Source organism: Diceros bicornis, chromosome 13 (genome assembly GCF_020826845.1).
Source record: "Diceros bicornis minor isolate mBicDic1 chromosome 13, mDicBic1.mat.cur, whole genome shotgun sequence".
Taxonomy (NCBI): Eukaryota; Metazoa; Chordata; class Mammalia; order Perissodactyla; family Rhinocerotidae; genus Diceros; species Diceros bicornis.
In genome coordinates this window covers 44,098,679-44,119,217 of record NC_080752.1, presented here as the reverse complement: position 1 = coordinate 44,119,217, position 20,539 = coordinate 44,098,679, and the positions used below count along the sequence as shown (strand labels likewise).

The following is a 20,539-nucleotide window of genomic DNA, read 5'->3' as shown; positions in this document are numbered from 1 at the left end:
GATTAAAAAACGGGCAAAGGATTCACTGCAGCATTATTCACTATAGCCAAGAAGTGGAAGCAACCTAAGTGTCCCGAGACTGATGATTGGATCAAGAAGATGTGGTATGTATATACAGTGGAATACTACTCAGCCATAAAAAAAGACAAAATCATCCCATTTGCAACAACATGGATGGGCCTGGAGCGTATTATGTTAAGTGAAATAAGCCAGAAAGAGAAAGACAAACACCGTATGATCTCACTCATATGGGGAATATAAACCAACACATGGACAGAGAAAACTGTATTGTGATTACCAGGGGCAATGGGGGTAGGGGGTGGGCACAAGGGGTGAAGGGAGACACATATATGGCGATGGACAAACAAAAATGTACAACCCAAAATTTCACAATGTTATAAACTATTAAAACATCAATAAAAAAAAATGAGCAAAGGACTTGAATCGACATTTCTCTAAAGATATACAAATAACCAACAAGCACATGAAAAGATTCTCAACATTATTAATCATTAGGGAAATACGAATCAAAACCACAATGAGATACCACTTCACACCTATTAGAATGGTTACTATCAGAAAAACAGAAAATAACAAGTGTTGGCAAGGATGTAGGGAAATCGGAACCCTTGTACATCATTGGTGGGAATATAAACTGGTGCAGCCACTGTGGAAAAAAGCATGGCAATTCCTCAAAAAATTGAAAATAAAATTGACATATGATCCAGCAATTCCACTTCTGGGTATATAGTCAAGAGAATTAAAAGCAGGATCTTTTTTATTTTTTATTTATTTTATTTTTTTTGTGAGGAAGATCAGCCCTGAGCTAACATCCATGCCAATCCTCCTCTTTTTGCTGAGGAAGACCGGCTCTGAGCTAACATCTATTGCCAATCCTCCTCCTTTTTTTTTCCCCAAAGCCCCAGTAGATAGTTGTATGTCATAGCTGCACATCCTTCTAGTTGCTGTATGTGGGATGTGGCCTCAGCATGGCGGGAGAAGCGGTGTGTCGGTGCGCGCCCGGATCCGAACCCGGGCCGCCAGTAGCGGAGCGTGCGCACTTAACCGCTAAGCCACGGGGCCAGCCCAAAAGCAGGATCTTAAAGAGATATCTGTACACCAGTATTCATGGCAGCACTATCCATAACAGCCAAAAGGTAAAAGCAACCCATGTGTCCACTGATGGATGAATGGATAAACAAAATGCGGTGTATATATATAATGGAATATTATTCAGCCCTTGAAGGAAATTCCAACACATGCTACAACATGAATGAAGCTTGAGGACATTGTGTCAAGTGAGATAAGCCAGTCACAAAAGGACAAAAACTTCTATGATTCCACTCATACGAGGTAATTAGAGTAGTCAGATTCATAGAGACAGAAAGTAGAATGGTGGTTTCCAGGGACTAGAGAAGGGGGGAATGGGGCGTTATTGTTTAATGGGTACAGAGTTTCTGTTTGGGAAGATGAAAGAATATCTGGAGATGGATGGTGGTGATGGCTGCACAACAATGTGAATGTAGTTAATGTACACTTAAGAATGCTTAAAAGGATAAATTTTATGTTTCGTGTATTTTACCCACAATAACAAAAGAAGTTGTGGATAATCGAGTGCTGTCCCTGTGTCTGTTTTCTAAGCTAGCGAGTGCAGTGAGGGAATCCTTGAGAGCCATTCAGAACCTGGGTCCTCAACAGACTTAGCTGTGTGATCTTGGATAAACTACTGCACCTCTCTGAAACTGTTTCCTCGTTGGTAATTTCAGTGTAATCATGCTTTTCAGGAACCAACACACATGAAAGCATCTAGCTTACTGGCCAGCACATAGACAAGAACTGGCAGCCCTTTTGGGATTTTTTCCCCTGAAATTTTTCGGCTTTTTTGTCATAGGGTTCAATCTTCACCATTGGACCCAACCCCAGCGGGAAGGACAGTAAGTTATGGCTGAACCTCTGTTGACTCTCAGATGCCTTGGGTTTTTCTAACTCAAAATCCCTATTAGCTCATCTTGAATTATGCAGCTGCTGGGGAATTTGCTCCCAACCGTCCCTTTCAGTCCTCTGCAAGGCTTCCCTTATATGAAGCACCGAGTGGAGGACCATGTTCGTTTCAGAGCCCTACACTCATTCCATCGTCTGTCAAACAAGCCCCACTGCCAGGGAAGAACATCAGCACCTCTATTAATTTTCTTTCAATTTGATGGAGATGGGGCGTGCTCTGTGACTGAAGCATGGCCAAGGCCACATTAAATCCACACACGCTCCTGGGCCTCTGGAGAGCTGGGCTTCTTAGCTGACAAGCAAGGTCCTAGTAAGAATTTTCTCCCCCAGGCAAACCCAGGGCAGTTGGTTATACTGGCTGACATCTTAATGCCTGGTGCCCAGAAGGTGCCTAAAACAGGCCTCCTTTGTACACAGCCTCAAGGGGACTGGTTCGACAGCTTTGGGTGGGTTGTTTTCTTTAAGGAACATTCTCTCTGAGTCTTTTCTTTCATGAGCCAGGCACTATGCCAAAAGCAGCAAATGCGTGATTTCATTTCATCCTCACTGCAACCCTGAGTGTTAATACCATCAGTAGAAGGTCCCGTTCTTTGATAGCTCACCCAAAGACATGGCTAGGAAGTGACAGTGACAGGATTCAAACTTAGATCTGGTTCCCAGAGCCCACTCTCATAACCACCCAGGTCCAGCTTTGCTGTTCACCATCCCCAGCCTCCTTGCCACCTGCACTAGCTTATCAAACATTGGCTGTGGGGAGGGCCCCAGTCTGGAGGCCAGGCCCAAGTGGAATGACCTGGTCCAGAGGCAGGCTAGCTCCATGGCATTCATCTGTTTCTCAGACATTCCTCGACCCTGCTAGGGTCCGGGGGTTTGGAGACAATCTGCCCACAGTTCAGGTGGGGTCAGGGAGAGACAGACTTATAAACATCAGAACAATGTCACAGGCACAATGACGGGGCCCAGTGGGGCAAGGAGGAGAGGTCAGTTCAGAACAAAACGTACACCTCTGGTCACAAGAGGGCGGCAACCAGTATTTATGGACAACACCGACGTGCCAGGTCTAGCTCAGGCGCGACTATGTACCACTTACTCCTGTGTTTTGTCTATTTTTTAATAGATAATAAACATTTGTTGGACATTGACTATGTGCCAGGCACTGGGAAAGCATTTTACATCATTTAATCCTCCCAACACCTCTATGAGGTAGATAGATTTATTATTTCTAATTTATAGAGAGCAGTAAAGGAACTTGCCCAAGGTTGCAGAGTCAGAAAGAGGCTGAGTAGAGGTGACTTCCTCTTGACTTCGGTTTCAGCTTCTCTCCTGTGGGCCCAAAGTACTCTGTGCACACCTCACATACTCTCTTTAGGAACTAAAATAAACTCCCCAAAGGCATGGCATTCGTCTTGGTCACCACTATGCGCCTAGAACCTGCAGCAGCGCCTAGCACAAAGCAGGTGCTCCAAGCACATTTGGTGAATAAAAGAATGTCGACGTGTCTGTCTTCCACACTAGACTGGGACATCCTTCGGTCAGGAACCGTGTCCCCTCCATGCGGTACAGAGGGGATACAGCGTTTACAGGAGGACTCCCTGTGGGACAGAGGAGTCAAGTGCTCTGATCCTTGGAAGTAACCAGACACAGTCGAAGAGCTCAAATGGGACTCCTCCTCCCCCCTTCCCTCTCTCCTTTCTACCCTCCTCTCCTCCTCCCTTCCATCCTCAACCCAGAGGAACCCGAGTTCCCTGAAGGACACCTGGGCCTGACCCAGTTTGCCCTGAATCTGAAGTGACTCAGCTCTGCAGCGGCAAAGGGAAATGTTGTCAGATCATTTCGCCAAAGTAGCTAATTTGTTTTTAAACTGAGCGGTTTTTTCCCCCACTTATGCACAACAGCCCATGGGGGTCAAAGTAGGGGCAAGAGATCTAAACGCAAAAACAATAGCAACAGCAGCAACAAGGTAAGAGCCCCAATAGCACCTCAGTCTGATCAACCTTGTGGCACCTTAGGAACCAAATCCAACAAAACAGCTTCAGCCTAGATCAAAATCATTTGGTCTTGCAACTTAATAGCAAAAAAACAAACAATCCAATTAAAAAATGGGCAGAGGACCAGAGTAGACATTTTTCCAAAGAAGACATACAGACGGCCAACAGGCACATGACATGAAAGATGCTCAACATCACTAATCATCAGGGAAATGCAAATCAAAACCACAATGAGATATCACCTCACACTGTCAGAATGGCTATTATCAAAAAGACAAGTGGGCCGGCCCCGTGGCTTAGCAGTTAAGTGCGTGCGCCCCGCTACTGGCGGCCCGGGTTCAGATCCCGGATGCACACCGACGCACCGCTTCTCCGGCCATGCTGAGGCCGCGTCCCATATACAGCAACTAGAAGGATGTGCAACTATGACATACAACTATCTACTGGGGCTTTGGGGGAAAAAAGGAGGAGGATTGGCAATAGATGTTAGCTCTGAGCCGGTCTTCCTCAGCAAAAAGAGGAGGATTGGCAATAGATGTTAGCTCTGAGCCGGTCTTCCTCAGCAAAAAGAGGAGGATTAGCACAGATGTTAGCTCAGGGCTGATCTCCCTCACAAAAAAAAAAAGACAAGAGATAACAAGTGGAAAGTGGCGAGGATGTAGAGAAAAGGGAACTCTCGTACACTGTTGGTGGGAATGTAAATTAGTGCAGCCACTATGGAAAACACTATGAAGGTTCCTCAAAAAATTAAAAATAGAACTACCATATGATCCAGCAATTCTACTTCTGGGAATATATCCAAAGGAAATGAAAACACTAACTTGAAAAGCTATCTGTATCCCTATGTTGACTGCAGCATTATTTACAATGGCCAAGATATGGAAACAATCCAAGTGTCCATCAATGGGTGAATGGATAAAGAAATAAGATGTGGTATATATATATATATACAACAGAATACTATTCAGCCACAAAAAAGAATGAAATCTTGCCATTTTTGACAATATGGATGGACCTTGAGGGTATTATGCTAAGTGAAACAGGTCAGACAGAGAAAGACAAATACTGCATGATTTCATTTATATGTGGAATCTAAAAAACAAAACAAACAACCAAAAAAACAAAACAAAACTCAGGCTCATAGATACAGAGAACAGATTGGTGGTTGCCAGAGGGGAGGGGGGAGGCAAATAGATGAACGGGATTAAGAAGTATAAACTTCCAATTATAAAATAAATAGGCCATGGGGATGTAATGTACAGCATGGGGAATACAGTCCATAATAATGTAGTAACTTTGTAAGGTGACACACGGTAACTAGACTTACTGTGGTGACCATTTCACAATGTATACAAATGTTGAATCACTATGTTGTACACCTGAAACTAATATAATACTGTATGTCAATTGTACTTCATTAAAAAAAAAAACTAACTCATTTGGTCCCAAACAGTGTGGATTGCTGGAGTATTTAGAATTAATTTTATTCCCAAATGCTTTTTGAGATCTCAAAAATGACAGCTGCTCACTATAAAATGTTCAAACAATACAGAATCATTTAATAAAGAAAGTTTAAAAGCCACCATTAATATTATAGACCATCATTACAGATAACATGCAAACACACATACCCTGTTTTATATACGTAAACGGGATCTTGCTGTAAAACTTATATAACCTGCTGCTTTCTCTCAAAAATATGCTGTGACCATCATTCTGTATCCATAGATACAATTAATATAATTTTTGGTGACTGATTGTTATTCTAGTCCAAAGGGCAACAAACTTTTTCTGTAAAGAGTAGGGAGTAAATATTTTAGGCTTTGTAGGTCACACAAGATCCCTGTCACATATTCTTCCTTGGTTTTTTTTTTTGTACAACCCTTTAAAAGTATAAAAATTATTTTTAGCTCAAGGACCACACAAACAGACTGCAGGCTGGATCTAGTCTCACTTATGGATACTAAAGCCCCTTAATAAATCCCCTATTGAAAGATACGTAGGTTGTTTCCACTTCTTTGTTATTATAAATAATGCTGTGATAAACATCTTTGTGCACACAGCTATCTGATGGTCTCCTTGGGAAAAACTCCTAGAATCTCAGAGCTAGAAGGAACGGTCATGGTGAGAGCATCCCCTCTACGGCACTCCAGACAAATGGCTATGCAGTTTCTGCTTGAGTATGTCCAGAGACAGGGAACTCACCACCTGCGGGCATAACCCATCCCATTGTTGGGACAACTCACAGGGTAAGCAAATTCCTTCTCTTTTTTTTGAGCTAAAGACTGCCTCCTTTTCACTTGGCACTATTTTTCCTGGTTCTGCTCACCGAATCATAGAATCTAAACCTAACCCTTATTCCTTCCACGTGTTAGAAAATGGAGATATCAACAGTACACACCTCATCCAGCTGTGGTGAGACCTGAGTTAATACAAGAAAGTGCTCCATATCTGTCATGGCTGGTTGGTTAGTTGCTTTCTCAGCACCATGTGGCCATTCCTTGGAGCCCCCATCTCAGTCCTCCCCTCATGCATTCATGAATGTGGTTATCTGAGTAAAGATGATACCACCCTCTTAGGTTAATGGAGGGCCCGAGATGATACAGGGAAATCACATTGCAGACACAAACACTGGTGCTCAGGCCTGGCCTTCTCCCGTCTCTCCAGACAAGAAAGCAAGGCCAAATCCATTTTCTGTGGGATCTATAAGCTCCAATCCATTAATGTGGACATATGCCACAACAGGAAGGGCTGGCCTCTGTGCACAAGCTTCCAGGCTTCTGCCCTGTGGCTGGCTGCACTCACCCATACCCAGGTGTGGTTTTCATGTATGTCTTACCTCACCAGCATCACTGCTGCTGGAACATCAGCTTAAGCCACATCCCTGTCACACGTGCCCCCCAGATTGGCCTCCCCAACTCACAACTTTGTTCATCTCCTTCTACTTCTAAACTGCTCCAGAAATTTCCCACTCCCTGCACCTCCACATTGCGGGCCAGGGACTCAACAGATACTGTCACCACCAAGGCTTTAATAACTGTAGTGGGTTAAACGGTGGCCCCTAAAAAGACAAGTCTACATCCTAACCTCCAGTACCTGTGAATGTGGCCTTACTTGGAGAAAAGGTCTTTACAGATGTAATTAAGTTAAGGCTCTCCAGATGAGACCATCTTGGATTATCGAGGTGGACCCTAACTCCAATGACAAGCGCCCTTGTAAGAGACACACAGGGAGAAGAGGAGAAGGCCATGTGAAGATGGAAGCAGAGATTAGAGCGGTGCCGCCACAAGCCAAGGAAGGGCTGGAGCCACCAGAAGCTGGAAGAGGCAAGGAAGGATTCTCCCCAAGAGCCTTCAGAGGGAGCGCAGCCCTGCAGACACTTTTTGGACTTCTGGCCTCCAGAACTGTGAAAGAATAAATTTCTGTTGTTCTAAGCCATCAAGTTCGTGGTAATGTGTTACGGCAGCCCTAGGAAACTGATACAGTAAAAGTGCGGCCCAGCGAGAAGCATGGACTGTGGCACCAGACACACCTAGATTTAAGCCCCGGCTCTGCCTCTAACTAACTGTATGACCCTGGGTGAGTTCCAACTTCTGTGAGCCTCAGTTTGCTCCTCTGTGATCTGGGTATAATGATCCTACCTCTTGAAGGTGTGGTGAATATCCATTGAGTTCATGCCTATGATGTCCCTAGCACACTGCCTGGCACACTCATATCATAGCGGCTTCTTTTCTTGTTCAGATGAGGAAAACGGGAATGACACCTGGTGAGCTGCCCTGGGAGTCACAGGCTCCTTAGTCCTTTGCTGGCCCTTGGTAATCTGCCACCCATGGGGTGGGACACACAGCCCTGTGCTGGAACTTCAGCACTGGAAGAGGCTCTGATCTGTCACGCTGACTTCAAACCTCCTCTCCCACTTTGTAGATGGGGACACTAAGGCCTGGAGAGGGAGAGACAGTCGCACAAGGTTACACAGAGCGTCAATTCTCCTGACTCCGGGGAGGCCAAGTTCTTTCTACTTCTCCAAGCTGCCCTCCCAGGAGCTAAGTCTCAGATGAGGGTTCAAGGTGGCTGAGGCCAAAGGTGAAGGGGGGCTGCTGTCCAAGACTTCAGAATTCCTGCCGAGGCCCTGGGCTCTTAGTGGATGCCTACATTCTAGGTCCCCGTGTCCAGTGGTTAGCCAATGTAGGGAACATGGATGGAACCGTCCCCATCACTGTCATCATCTTCACCACCATCTCTATGACTGACTCAGTCTCATACAGGCCTGACATATTCTATTGAATTCTACCATCACATTTACATAAATTATCTCATGTAATCACTCCAACAACCCTATGAAATTACTACTATCATCATCCTCATGCAGAGGAGGAACGTGAGCCTTGGAGAGTATGCTGGGTTGAACAGGTGCCCCCAAAATTCATGTCTACCCAGAACCTCAGAATGTGACCTTATTTGGAAATAGGGTCTTTGCAAATGTAATTCATTAAGATGAGCTCATACTAGATTCGGGTGGGCTCTAAATCCAACACGACTGGTGTCCTTATAAGAAGGGACACAGAGACACACACAGAGGGAACACGGCCACGTGAAAACAGAGGCAAAAATTGGAGGGATGCAGCTGCAAGTTCAAGGGATGCCAAGGATGGCTGGCAACTGCCAGGAGGCAGGCAAAGAAGGTTCTTCCCTAGAGCCTTCAGAGGGAGCAGGGCCCTGCCTGACTGCAGACTCTAGCCTCCTGAACGGTGAAGAATACATTTCTGTTGTTTTCAGTCACCCAGTTTATGGCCATTTGTTATGGCAACCCTAGGAAACTAATACAGAGGGGTTAACAGTCTTGTCAGCCGTGGACTAAGACACAGAAGCAACATCTGTTAAAATTGCTCCACTCCCCAGCTCTCCCAACAAAAGGACTTCTTTCACCAGGAAGATGGAATGTTAGCACTGGAAGGAAAGACAGCTGGTGAGAGGATTTCCTGAGCACTTACTGTGTGCCAGCTACCTGCTAAATAAGTGCCATGTGTGTGTTCACCATCCCACTGAATCTGTGCAACCACAAAAGCAAGTGAGCATTATCATCCCCATTTTACAGATGAGGAATGTTGAGGCTCAGAGGGGTGAAGTAACACACCTAGTCCCACAGCTAGGCGTGGCAGGGCCTGGGTTGGGCCCCGCGTCCCTCTGATTCCAGAACCCACACTCCTAACCTCTACTCCATCCTCTCCCTGTGTGTCAAGTTAATCCCTTTGTTTTACAAATGAGGAGACCGAGACACAGCTACAGCAGTGATCACAAAGGCTCTGCCCACTGGGGGAACAAACAACTTAAATAAAGCCACTGCCAGCCAGCCGGGGTCCAGCTGGGGCTCCTTCTATTTGCAGACAAAGGGTGGCTGCTTTTCCAGCTGGGCAGCAAGGGCTGCAAGCTACGTCCCTGCCCACCATTTAACAGGAATGGCGAGTGGCCAGAAATTAATTAGCTGTCTCAGTTTTGGCAAAGCCTGAGAAAGGAAAGTGGTTAATTATAATGAGGCCCAGTGAGCATGTCACAGGAGAAGATTAGGGACTGGAACATGGGACTGCAAGGCCCCTGTGTTGAACGTGAGTGGGAGGCTGGCCAGGTCGTGCTCAGCAATAAACAGGGCAGACGCCTCCTTCAGTTCAGTTCAAGAACCACAAGATGCTCGTGGAAGCCAGGGAAGGGAAGCTCTTCTCCATCACCCTGGCTCTGCTTCTGCCTTAAAGATGGCTGGACCAGGGAATGGGGCAGCCAGACACAACAGAGGCCCCAAGAAAGCAGAGTTCCTCAAGCGTGGCGCGTCAGCCCGTAGCTTTCTGAAAATAAGACATGTCCCTCGTACAAACGCCCACCGACATGCCGCCTGAGTGTCAGACCCGAGGCTGGGGCTCCAGCCGTGAATAAATGATACTCCCCCCCCAACCCCTCTCTCTTTTGGGAGGAGAGAGAGAAATGAGCAGTCAGGTGTTTGGAAAGCGTGTGGTCCTTGCTCTGATGGGGGACACACAGAGAATTGTGGGAACACAGAGGAGGGGTGTCTGTTGGCCTGGGGGCATCAGAGAAGGCTGCCTGGAGGAAAGATTTCCTAAGCTGAAGGGTAAGGGGTTCCTCTAGAGGGAACAGAGGCCTGAGTTCCTGCACATCTTATCTCCCTCTTGTCTTGTAGTTGGGGGAGTTTTATCACAGATCCCAACAACCCCACAGAGGGAATCTCATTAACAAAGTGCCAAGTAGACATTTAAGAAATACTTAGTGATGCCTCCTTAGAGTCAGGGATTGAGCTAGGAAACAGGACAGAAGATGAATGGGACACAGTTCCTGCCCTCCGGGAGCAACCAGCGTAAAGAGGAAAGCAAACACAGGAACAAGCAATTACGCTACAATTAGAAAATGCTGCTTCTGACCATCTATTTTTGTGTGCGTCTCCTGTCTCTATGCGACAGGCACTGGATAAAGGCACTAGATTTACATCACTGCATTTCATCCTCACAACAAATGACTGTGGTAAGCACTAGCACAGCATTTGGCAGACAAGGGGGCTGAGGCTCAGAGAGGCAGAGAAACTTGCCTAAGGTCACACAGCCTATAGGTTGTAGTACCAGGACTCAAGCTCCGTCTGTCTGACTCTGTGCTGGTTAGTCTTATGTGTCAGCTTGGCTAGGCCCTACCCAGTTATTTAATCAAACGGTAATCTAGGTGTTGCCATGAAGGGATTTTGTAGATGTGGTTAACATCTACAGTCAGTTGACTTGAAGTAAAGGAGATCATCCTTGATAACGAGGGTCAGCCTTAAAAGCAGAACTTCCCAGAGGAAGAAATTTCCCAGAGGAAGACAAAACGTGAACTGGAGTATCAGCTCTTGCCTGAGAGTTTCCAGCCTGCCAAAGAAATGACACACTGGCTGAGCCAGACCCCACAATTGCATAAGCTAATTCCTCGAAATATGTCCTACTGGTTCTTTCTTTCTGGTAGGATCCTGACTGATACAGACCTGAAAGCCCATTCTTTAGGCTAAGGTTGGTGCCAGGGAGCCCCACGGTATCCTCACCTGGAAAAGGGCAATGACAACCACCACGTAGGGTTGTTGCAGGGCTCAAATGTGATGAGAGGCAGCGCGATGAATGGAGAGGGGGCAGGCCCTGCAGTCAAACACTAACCTTGAGCAAAAGTCTTACATCTCTGGGCCTCAGCTGCTTCATCTCTAAAACAGGCACATTAAATTGTTCCTCCCTCCAAGAAGTGTTGTAGAGAGGAAGTGAGGTTTTGCATGTCGTGTAATATTACCAAAGCACATACTCATGTTTGCCATAGTTGTCACTGGTAGATTCTTGATTATTTTGAGTCCTTACCATCGCCAAGCAAATACCCCAATCCCACAATTCTATGTAAAAATATTGCCCACAAGTTTATCACTCTTAGTGACCACTGTGTGGATGCCACACAGTTTGCCTAACCTGTCCGCCTGCCAAAGGACACTCTTTGAGGACAGTGGGCAAGGCAGGTCCTGTGCAGAGCACTTCACGCACATTCTCTCCCTTGGCCCACTCCCACCCTGGGAAGAGGGTATCAATATATTCCCATTTTGCTCACAGAAGGAAACTATGACTGAAAGAGGAGAGGTGCTTGTGCAGGAGTGTAGAGTGGACAGAACCAGGATCCAAAGTCAGGTGTTCCGAAAAGCCCACCTCCAGGCCTTTGGCCATGCTGTGTGTTACTGATTACATCTCCCTCTGCCTGATACACAACAGCGTTTCACTTTTGTTTTATTTACTAACAATTTATTATTTTAATAACTTTACAAATCAGTCTACCCTGCTCCATGGCCTCTCCCAATCCCTGGCTTAAAAAAGTCATTTTCCTGCCGTTGGAATCAGGGCGGATCATGGGTTTGATCTTTTCACAGATGTTACTTCATGGACGCTTGGCACACGTTGGCTCTGGGAGTCAAGGGGGCCTCAGTTCAAAGGCTGACTGCCATTTACCAACTGTGGCTCTGGGCAAGTGAATTATCGTTTCTGAGCCTCAGTGTCTTCATCTGTCAAATGGAGAGAAACGTGGTACCAACCTCATAGAGTTGGGAGGATTAAATGAGATGATATATGTGAGGTGCTCAGCACAGAGCTGGCCACCCTGTCCGCACTCAAGAAAGGTCAGCGGTTCTATTTTTGGTGCAAAGCCCCATGGAGTCAATACACCATGCTTTGCTGTTGAGCTCTCTCTCATCTGGATGACAAGGCCTGAGCAGGTGGAGGGAGAGTCTTGTGGCTACCTGCCCCTCCCAGAAGGACAGCCCTCTGGCCCTGTGCTGGGCTCTGCTCCCTCCCCCAGGGAGGAATGGAAAATCACCAGATGCCGGCATTTCCTAGCACTTCTGGAGGATGAGTTTTTGTAATCAAGGGAAACAGATTATCTCTGTCTGTCCTGCAGGGGCATCTGGGCTGCCCGGGAGAAGCAGTGTTTCTCCCTTGGCTTAATTCCTGAGCCTGGTTCCCAAGTGCTGGGCAACCAGCCAGAAGACATCATGAACGCCAACGACTTCCTGTTTTGGGCCAGGCCCTGCGCTGAGGACGTACATCATCTCCCTTCACCTTTGCCCTCACTGTTCCCTCGGCCTAAAACACTTCCTCCCACCACTGGCCTCTGCTCAGTTGTCCCCCCGCCCCCTGATCTCCCCAGACGTGACTGCAGCCCCGCCGCCCCCTCTCACACTGGTTTTAGTGGACTTCATTGCCAGAGCCTTGGCTTTACATCTCTTTGTCATTGTATTTCTTCTCCCCACTAGACTGGCAGTTCCGTGAGGGCAGGGACCGTGTCTTGGTCGCTGTTGCAGGCCTCGCCCCTACAACTGTGCCTGTACTTAGGAGGGGCTGCTGAATGTATGTTTGCCAGAACCCTGCCACGTAGGTGTTTTTCTCTCATCCCCATTTTACAGATGAAAAAACAGGCTCAGTGAGGTGAGCCCAAAGGCGGACAGCCGGCAAGAAGCAGACCTGGATTTGAACCCCATCTCTCTGCTCCTGAAGAATGGGGCTGCCTTGCCAGCTGCTGGCCCTGCCCCAGGGAACCTGGGGTTCTTTGGGCCCATTAGGTGTCGTCAGTGGCCCCCAGGACGGGCAGCCCTGTACAGGAACCCACTTCTCATGCTCCCATGTACTACTGTTTGCAGCCACCTTCTGGCTCTCCCTTAGCCCAGCTAATCTAATCCCAAGCGTGGAAAGGGACACAAGAAGAGTGGGCAGGGGGTTAGGAAAGGCAAGTTCCAGTCCAGCCTTGGCCACTAACTCAAAAGACACAGAACCTCTCCAGGCCTCGGTTTCCTCATTTGTAAATCAGAGGGGCTGAACCTGACATACAGGGTGGCAGAGGACAGGGCAATGGTCAAGAGCGTGGGCTCTGGGATCAGAATGACCTGATTTCAATCTGACTCTGGACTCTGAGCGTGCTGTATCACTTCTCTGCGCCCCAGGTTTCCTCATCTATAAAATGGGGGCAACGACATTCACGTCACGTGGGTCTGTGAGGATTAAATGGGATGATATATATACATCTCTAAGCAGAGTGCCTGGCACAAAATAAGTGTTCAATAAAGAGAATCATCATCCATGATCCAAAATTCTATGCCTTGGTGAAAAGGTTACTTCTGCAGGGGAGGCAGTGAGGTCGTTTCCGCCTCTCCCTGCGTTGTGTTTATTGAATGGGGCTTTTTGACCTCACAGGACTTTGAATTTTGAGTTCTTTCCACTTATCAAGAAAGACTCCAAAAGCTACAAAAGATAAGATCTTTCTTCACATACCCACTCCCGCCAGAGACAAAGATGTTGATTTCTGCAGCTGCACTGGGAGCTATAAATCAATAGAACACCACCCAGGCACCCCATCCCAGCCCATATCCCCTGGCTGGTAATGGGGCCGCTGCAGCCTGCCTGATGGTAAATTGCTAATTTAGGCCAGACTTTCTGCTCTACCCCACGATTATCCCTCTTCCTGTGCATGCTCTGATGTCTGGGTAGCCAATTGGATTTAGAGGTCCCAGGAATCTGAGGTTAATGAAATCATGCCTTGCCCTTGCACGGCCCACTTTCTCTCCAAGTCAAGACATCATCCGCCGGGAAGGGGAGAAGGGGAATCTGAGATCACAGCATCCTAGAAGCATTCTTCTTTGAATCTCAGCTGGGGTGAGAGGAGCCTGAAATTGCATTTGTCTTATCTTTGCTCCACCCAAGTCTCCACTGCTGAACTGCCACCCAGTGGTTTTCCAGTGTCCTCTTGCCGACCCTCAGTGATGGGAAGCCCCCTACCTTACACAGCAGTCCATACCTTCTTTGAGAGCTTTGCCTGCCGGAAAATTTCTTATAGAAATAATACGAGATGTGAACAAACATAAGTGTTCAAGAATGTTCACAGATGCATTATTTAGATTGGTATAATATTGGCAATAACATAAGTCCCCCCCAAATAGAACACATTCACACAATGCAGCCATCAAAAATCATGTTTTCAAAGACCGTTTGATAATATGAAAACATACTCCTGATGTAATGTTATGTGAAAAGGCACCTTACAAAATGTTATATATAATGCAATCATTTTTCAATATAGTGTGACCCTGATGTCATTAAAACACACACACACATACACACACACACAGAGGCACAGAAAAAGACACAGGAAGGAAATAGACCAAAATGACAAAGGTTTTCTCTTTGTGGTGGGATTATGGGTAACGTGTGTCTCTGCTTAAACTTCTCCATATTTTCTGAAATAACTACTATGTTAACTTTATTGTAAAAGAAAATTTCTAATACTGAGCTGATAAAGTCTCCCTATAGCATCCACCCAATAATTCCAGTTCCTTTGGTGCTTGATAAATGTCAATCAAATGAATGAGAAGCAAGTCTCTCTCCTCTTCTAAATAGCCATAATGATAGAAAACGTTTATTGAGTACATACCAAATGCCTGGTTCTGTGCTGAAGTCCTTCACGTCACGCCTCATGAACTTCTTATAACCACCCTGTGAGGGTCTATTGCTACTCCCATCTCACAGATGAGAAGACTGAGGCTCAGAGAGGTTGTGCACATATCGCCCAGGCTCACTCTCTTAGTAAATGGCACAGCTGGGATGTGATCCCAGGGCAGTCTGGCTCCGCCATCCGGGCTCTCAACTGCTGTTACCCCACAGAGGCATCAGAGGTTTGCCCACAGCCATCTGCCCTCCTCCCCAGCCTGTTCCTCCCTTCTCTAACTCTACATCCCCAGCTCTCGCCCCCATTCCTCACGGGTCTCATGGACAGCAGTGGCAGAGTGACAGCAGTGGCACCTCTGCCTCTCTGAGGCAGAGCCTTCCCATACTCATCTATAAATGAGAACCTACAGCCCCCATGGCAGCTCTGTCTTGCGGCTTGGAGAAGCCTCCGGCACATGGCTGAGGCTCAGCAGAGGCTCCTCAGTGCCCTCAGTGACTCCTCTGGACTCACCCCAGTGTGTCTGTGAGTCACACACACTCCCCAGGGAATGAACCCGAGACCTGGGAGGGGTAGGCTCTGGGACAGCGCCAGGAGGTGCGGCGGGAACACCAGCCAGGGCTGCTGCTTGCTCTCCCTGCTCAGCCTCACCAGAGGTCATCTGGCCCAGCCTCCCGCCTTCTGGTAGGTCTGACAGCACTCCATTTTAGAAAGGGGACAATTGAGGCCAGGGTTTCAGTGACCCATCAAAGGTCACACAGCTCTCTTCCATTGCCCTAAACTGGCCTCCCTCGTTTCCCCACATTGAGGCCCTTCCTCTCTGTCCTACCCCACACCCGCCCACACCAAATTCATCCTCTTGGACACCACTCTGCACAGATTGCTCCAAAGTCCTCTTCCCCGTGGGACCCAAAGCTCCCTCACTTCCCAGCCTTATCTTACTGGGGACCCAAGAACCTGTCCAGCCTTAGCTCCCACTGTCCAGACTTGCAACCCGAGCCTCAGCGTAGCCTCTGGCCCCTAACACAGCCATGCTGAGCCTGTCTCCAGGGCCCTCCTCAGTCCTCCCTCCCCCACCTCCCCACCAGAACAACTGCCTCCAATTACCTGGGGCTGGTCCACGGAGTCTCCTAATATTTGCACCTCACCGAGAATTCTGGAAGGCAGAGACTATAGACGGTGGATTCATCACTGGCTCCGGGCCTGGCAAAAGCCCACCACACAGCAGGCACCTTGACAACCATGCTGAGGAGGACACCTGCTTGCAAGACCTATCCTACTTTCGTCCCTACAGCCTCTCCGTCTTCGCCCCAGCCCCTGGCACCCTCAGCTCAGCCACGGTGAACTTTCCTGCCCTCTGCAGCTCTCGATCATCAGATCATCCGCTAAACATTTCTTTGTTCATGTTGTTCCCTCTACCTGGAATACTCCACCCCCCACCTCCAGGTAGCCAACTGCTGCTCCTCCTGCACGACTCAGCACTGGCATCACCTCCCCTGGCTGGGTCAGGTGCCTCCCCTGGACAGCTACACCTCCAGAAAGCTGCAATTGTCCCCGGAGCTGTAACTAACCAGAGGGTCCCAAGGGGCAGGGCTGTGTTAAGAGCCAGAGGCCATGCTGAGGCTTAAGCTGCGAGTCCGGACGGTGGGAACTGAGGCTGGATGGGTCTGGCAGGGGTCAGCATCAGCAAATGCTTGTTGAGTGAGTAAATGTGCAGATGATGCAGGAAGAGGGAAAGGGCCCAAGGTGGAAAATGCAGACAATCAGGCCTCACAGCCACCCGCTCGGCGGCCTGGAGCAGCTGCAGGGGTGCTGGTTAATCGCAGCCTGTATTGAGGGCCTATTATGCATGATCTCATCTGATCCTCTCCATAACCTATCCTGATCACCTCAATTTTGCAAATGCAGAAATGAGGCTCAGGGAAGTTAAGCTGTCTGCCCAAAGCCACTACTAGGATGTGATTGAGCTGGGATGGAGACCTGGAACTACCTGACTCCAAGCCGCGACCTTTACCGCCGCACTGTGTCACCTCACTGGAATCTCTCCTGCCTAGGGGCCCTCGGTCTGTGGAGCCCAACCCAAGCAAGAGAGGGAAGGGAGACAAGAAGGCAAGGCGCTCATGCTGGGCCTCCAAAATCAAGACAGGGATTCAGAGCTCCCAATTCTGCAAAGCCCACACTTGAGCACCTGTCCCAGCAACCCCTGGCACCTTGGTAATAGACAGAAGGGATGACCAGAACCCCTCATTCACCTGTCGTGACCCGCCCCAGCCCACACTGCCTGGCCCAACCTCCCCTCCCTGCTCTGTGCTGCAGTCACCTGGGATGGGAGAGCAAACACGACGCTTTACCAACATCGTCTTATCCGATCTTTAGGACAAGGGTGCCTATGAGACAGGTAACATGATCCACACTGTACAGACGAAGAAATTGAGCTGCAGAGTGGTGACCCAACTCGCTGAAGATTTTAGGAGGTGGCAGAGCCAGCATTTGATCCAAGGAGAGTCAGAAGAGACACGGGCCGAGAGAGAGATCGAGGGGCTCAGCACTGAGTAGCACACAGCCTGAAAGAGAGTCACGAAGAAGCAACGGGGCAGGAGGGGGGTGGTGGGGGTGGTAGGAGACACAGCAGGGTGTGAACTTGCTGAAACCAGGATCAGGGAGAGGTGGAGGCAGGGAGACAGGGCATGCTGTGGAACAGACAAGAGGCCAGCTTCCCCCAGACAGAGCTCCCAGGACCTCCCCAGAGAGCGCAGTGCCAGGAACCTGGACCTCTCAGAGTCAGAGCTACCCCCAGGCCCACCTCAGGACAAGCGCCTCCCTCACTCCCTTCTTTAATAGGCACTGTATTCTGAAGGATCTGGAAAATTCCTCCTCTTCAGCACACAGGCAGCTTCCATTTATTGGGTCCAGGCACCAGGCCGGCTGCATTATATATACTCGCTCATTGACACCTCACAAAAACCCTACTGAAGAAGGTTCTATTATTACCCCATTCTACAGATGAAGAGACTGAGGCTCAGAGAGGCTAAGGGATTTACCCAAGTCACAGAGCCAGTTTGTGGAAGAGCTGGGATTAATACTCAGATTGGCCCATTCTAAAGCCTGCACTACCTCCAAAGGCAAAGTGGGGAGAATCATTGACAAAAACGCAAAGCAAAGATCAATCCTGCCTGTGCTTCGGGGAATCTTCCCACTGCAGCTGGTGATGAGTCACTGAAGGCACAGGAGCTTCTCGTGCCCTCCACTCTTCCTGGAGGAGCAAAGATCTCTCCAGAGATCATCGATGCCAAAACTCCCTCAACACCCACACCCACCCCTCCAATGCTCGAATGCACTACATTCTGCCCTGCAGAGACCCCATACTCTGGAATTCGTACTCCCAATTGAGGAGACTGGGTCTCTATTCTTCAGACAGGGAAACTGAGGCAGATGGTGGGGCAGGAGAAATGAGGCCTCTGCTGTGACGGGCACCAGGGACTGGGCTGAGATCACAGCTCACATCTCCAACTTCTGAGCCCACAATCTGCCGTCTGCCATCTGCTCTGCCTGGTGACACCACAGCCCAGAGAGGTTTAGGACCGTGCCCTTGGTCAACCAGCACGGATGACCCATTTCCAACCAACAGTTAACACCAGGGCATCTTTGTGGTCATAGGATAGGAGTTTCCTTTCCACCCTTTTTGCCCCTGTCTGAGCTGGCAGAGCTGGGTCAGGAAGGCTGCTTCTGGGCAAGCTGATGATATTTGAGCTCTGCGAAAGTCCCAGCACCGTGCCTAGAGACCAAGAAGAGAACTCCGCTTCCCGAGGTGAAAGCACAAACTCCACTCCAGCCCTAACAAACCACTGCGGCCTTTGGCAGAAAAAAGGGCTGTGAGAGGAGAGGAGGAGAAAATGAGGGGCATTTGCGAGAAGGCTCTGAGGCCTCTCTCAATCAACTCCTGAGCTCGTGACCAGATGGCCACTGGTGAAGGAAGCGGAAAGCCGACTGGGCCGCCCACAGCCATTGCCCCCTGTCCCCAGGAACATGGGGCATTAGCAAACACACACACAGGTGCACGAACACAAGTGTCCAAAGCCTCTCTGGATGCTCTCCTCCCCCCAGGGGCTCAGAGGTTTGACAAGAACAACACAGTCACATTGTCACATACTCCGAATCACAACTGACAGTGTGGGACAAGCACACAACAACACAGGGACCCCAACAGATGATCACCAAATGTGACTTAGTAAGTGCCCTACAGCATGGTGCAGACACGCACTCTCCTGTGCCCACCTGCATGGACAACCCACACACAGCTGTCTCCCCAGAGGCCCATGGCACCTCGGGCATCTCTGCCCACCCCTACGAGGTTTTTAGAGGTCCAAACACACATTTGTACTGTCACAAACAGAATCACCCACTCACAAACCGTGACAGACACACAAACTGTCGCCAAACTGTCCCACATAGCCTGATGGAGACGGGGATGACAACAGATGATGGAATGTTTTTTAGTTACACACACACATTCCAGTCCTCCTCTCAATGGAAGCTGTCTCCCCGCTGGGTCCCCGGTGCCCCCTGCAGGAAGTGCGCAGACCCCGGGAGTCCGGGGTCCCAGGTCAGGGTCCCAAGTCCGTGGTCCCCACCCTCACCCCGAGGCCCAGCCCCGCGGCGCCAGCCCAAAGCGGACTCACCGGACGATGCCAAACATGACAAGCACGTTGCCCAGCAGCCCCACGGCGCACACGGCTGAGTAGAGCGCAGTGATGGCGATAGCCAGGGCGAGGGACGAGGCGCTCCGTGCGCCTGGCGGCCCCGACGCATTGGCGCCCGCGCTGGGAAAGACGCTGGGGAAGGCGTCCGACTCGTTGGCGAGGAGAGGGAGCTGCAGCTCAGCGTCGGTGGAGGGGGCCGGCTCCATGGTGGCCGGGCAGCCGGCGCCGCCTCCCTCCCCACCGTGCGCCCTGGGCGCAGAGACCTGGTGCGAGGGGCGCGCCGGGGCCCGAGGCTGCGGCTCCGACGCCGCCAGCTGCAGCGCCCCGGCCACCTGGCTTCCTCTGCTCCTCCTCCGCCTGCCTCGCCGCTCGCACCGCCCTGAGCCCGGCGCCCGCCCGCTGTCCTGGCCCGGAGCGCTCTGAGCCGGGAGCCGCTGCGGGCTCCTCGGACGCGCCCGCCGCGCGCACCACGTGGCCCGGAGGCGGCCGCCAGTCTGCGCCCGCGACCGGGGGCGGGCGCTGCACCACCGGCTTGCAGCTGGGCTGGGAGGCTTCCCACTCCCTCCTAGGGATGCTCCGCAGGCTCGAGTGCACCTCCACCCCTGCCGCGACTTACCTCCCCACCCGTTGCCGCTCTGAAGTCAGAAGGACCTGAACATGAATCCTGCCTCTCGCCCCTGCACCAACGAACAGAGTGACCTTGAACACGTCCCTTAACCTCTCTCGACTTCATTTTCCTCGTTTGTAAAATGAGGATAATCGCATCACCTCCCTCACAGGGTTGTTGGGGAGATTGAATAAGATGATGCCAGTGAAGAACTTAGTGCCGGGCACGCAATAAGTGCTCCATAAATAACTGTTATCATC

General features: G+C 49.6%; 1 protein-coding gene across 1 annotated transcript in view; it reads right to left on the bottom strand.

Moving 5' to 3' along the window:
• Positions 1 to 20,071, bottom strand: part of OPRD1 (opioid receptor delta 1) — a 31,559-nt gene extending 11,488 nt beyond the window's left edge. The window contains exon 1 of the mRNA XM_058553441.1: positions 19,652 to 20,071. Within this exon, the coding sequence (XP_058409424.1) occupies positions 19,652 to 19,878 (227 nt within the window). The 5' untranslated portion in view covers positions 19,879 to 20,071. The remainder of the gene's footprint in view (positions 1 to 19,651) is intronic.
• Between the last annotated feature and the right edge of the window lie 468 nt (positions 20,072 to 20,539).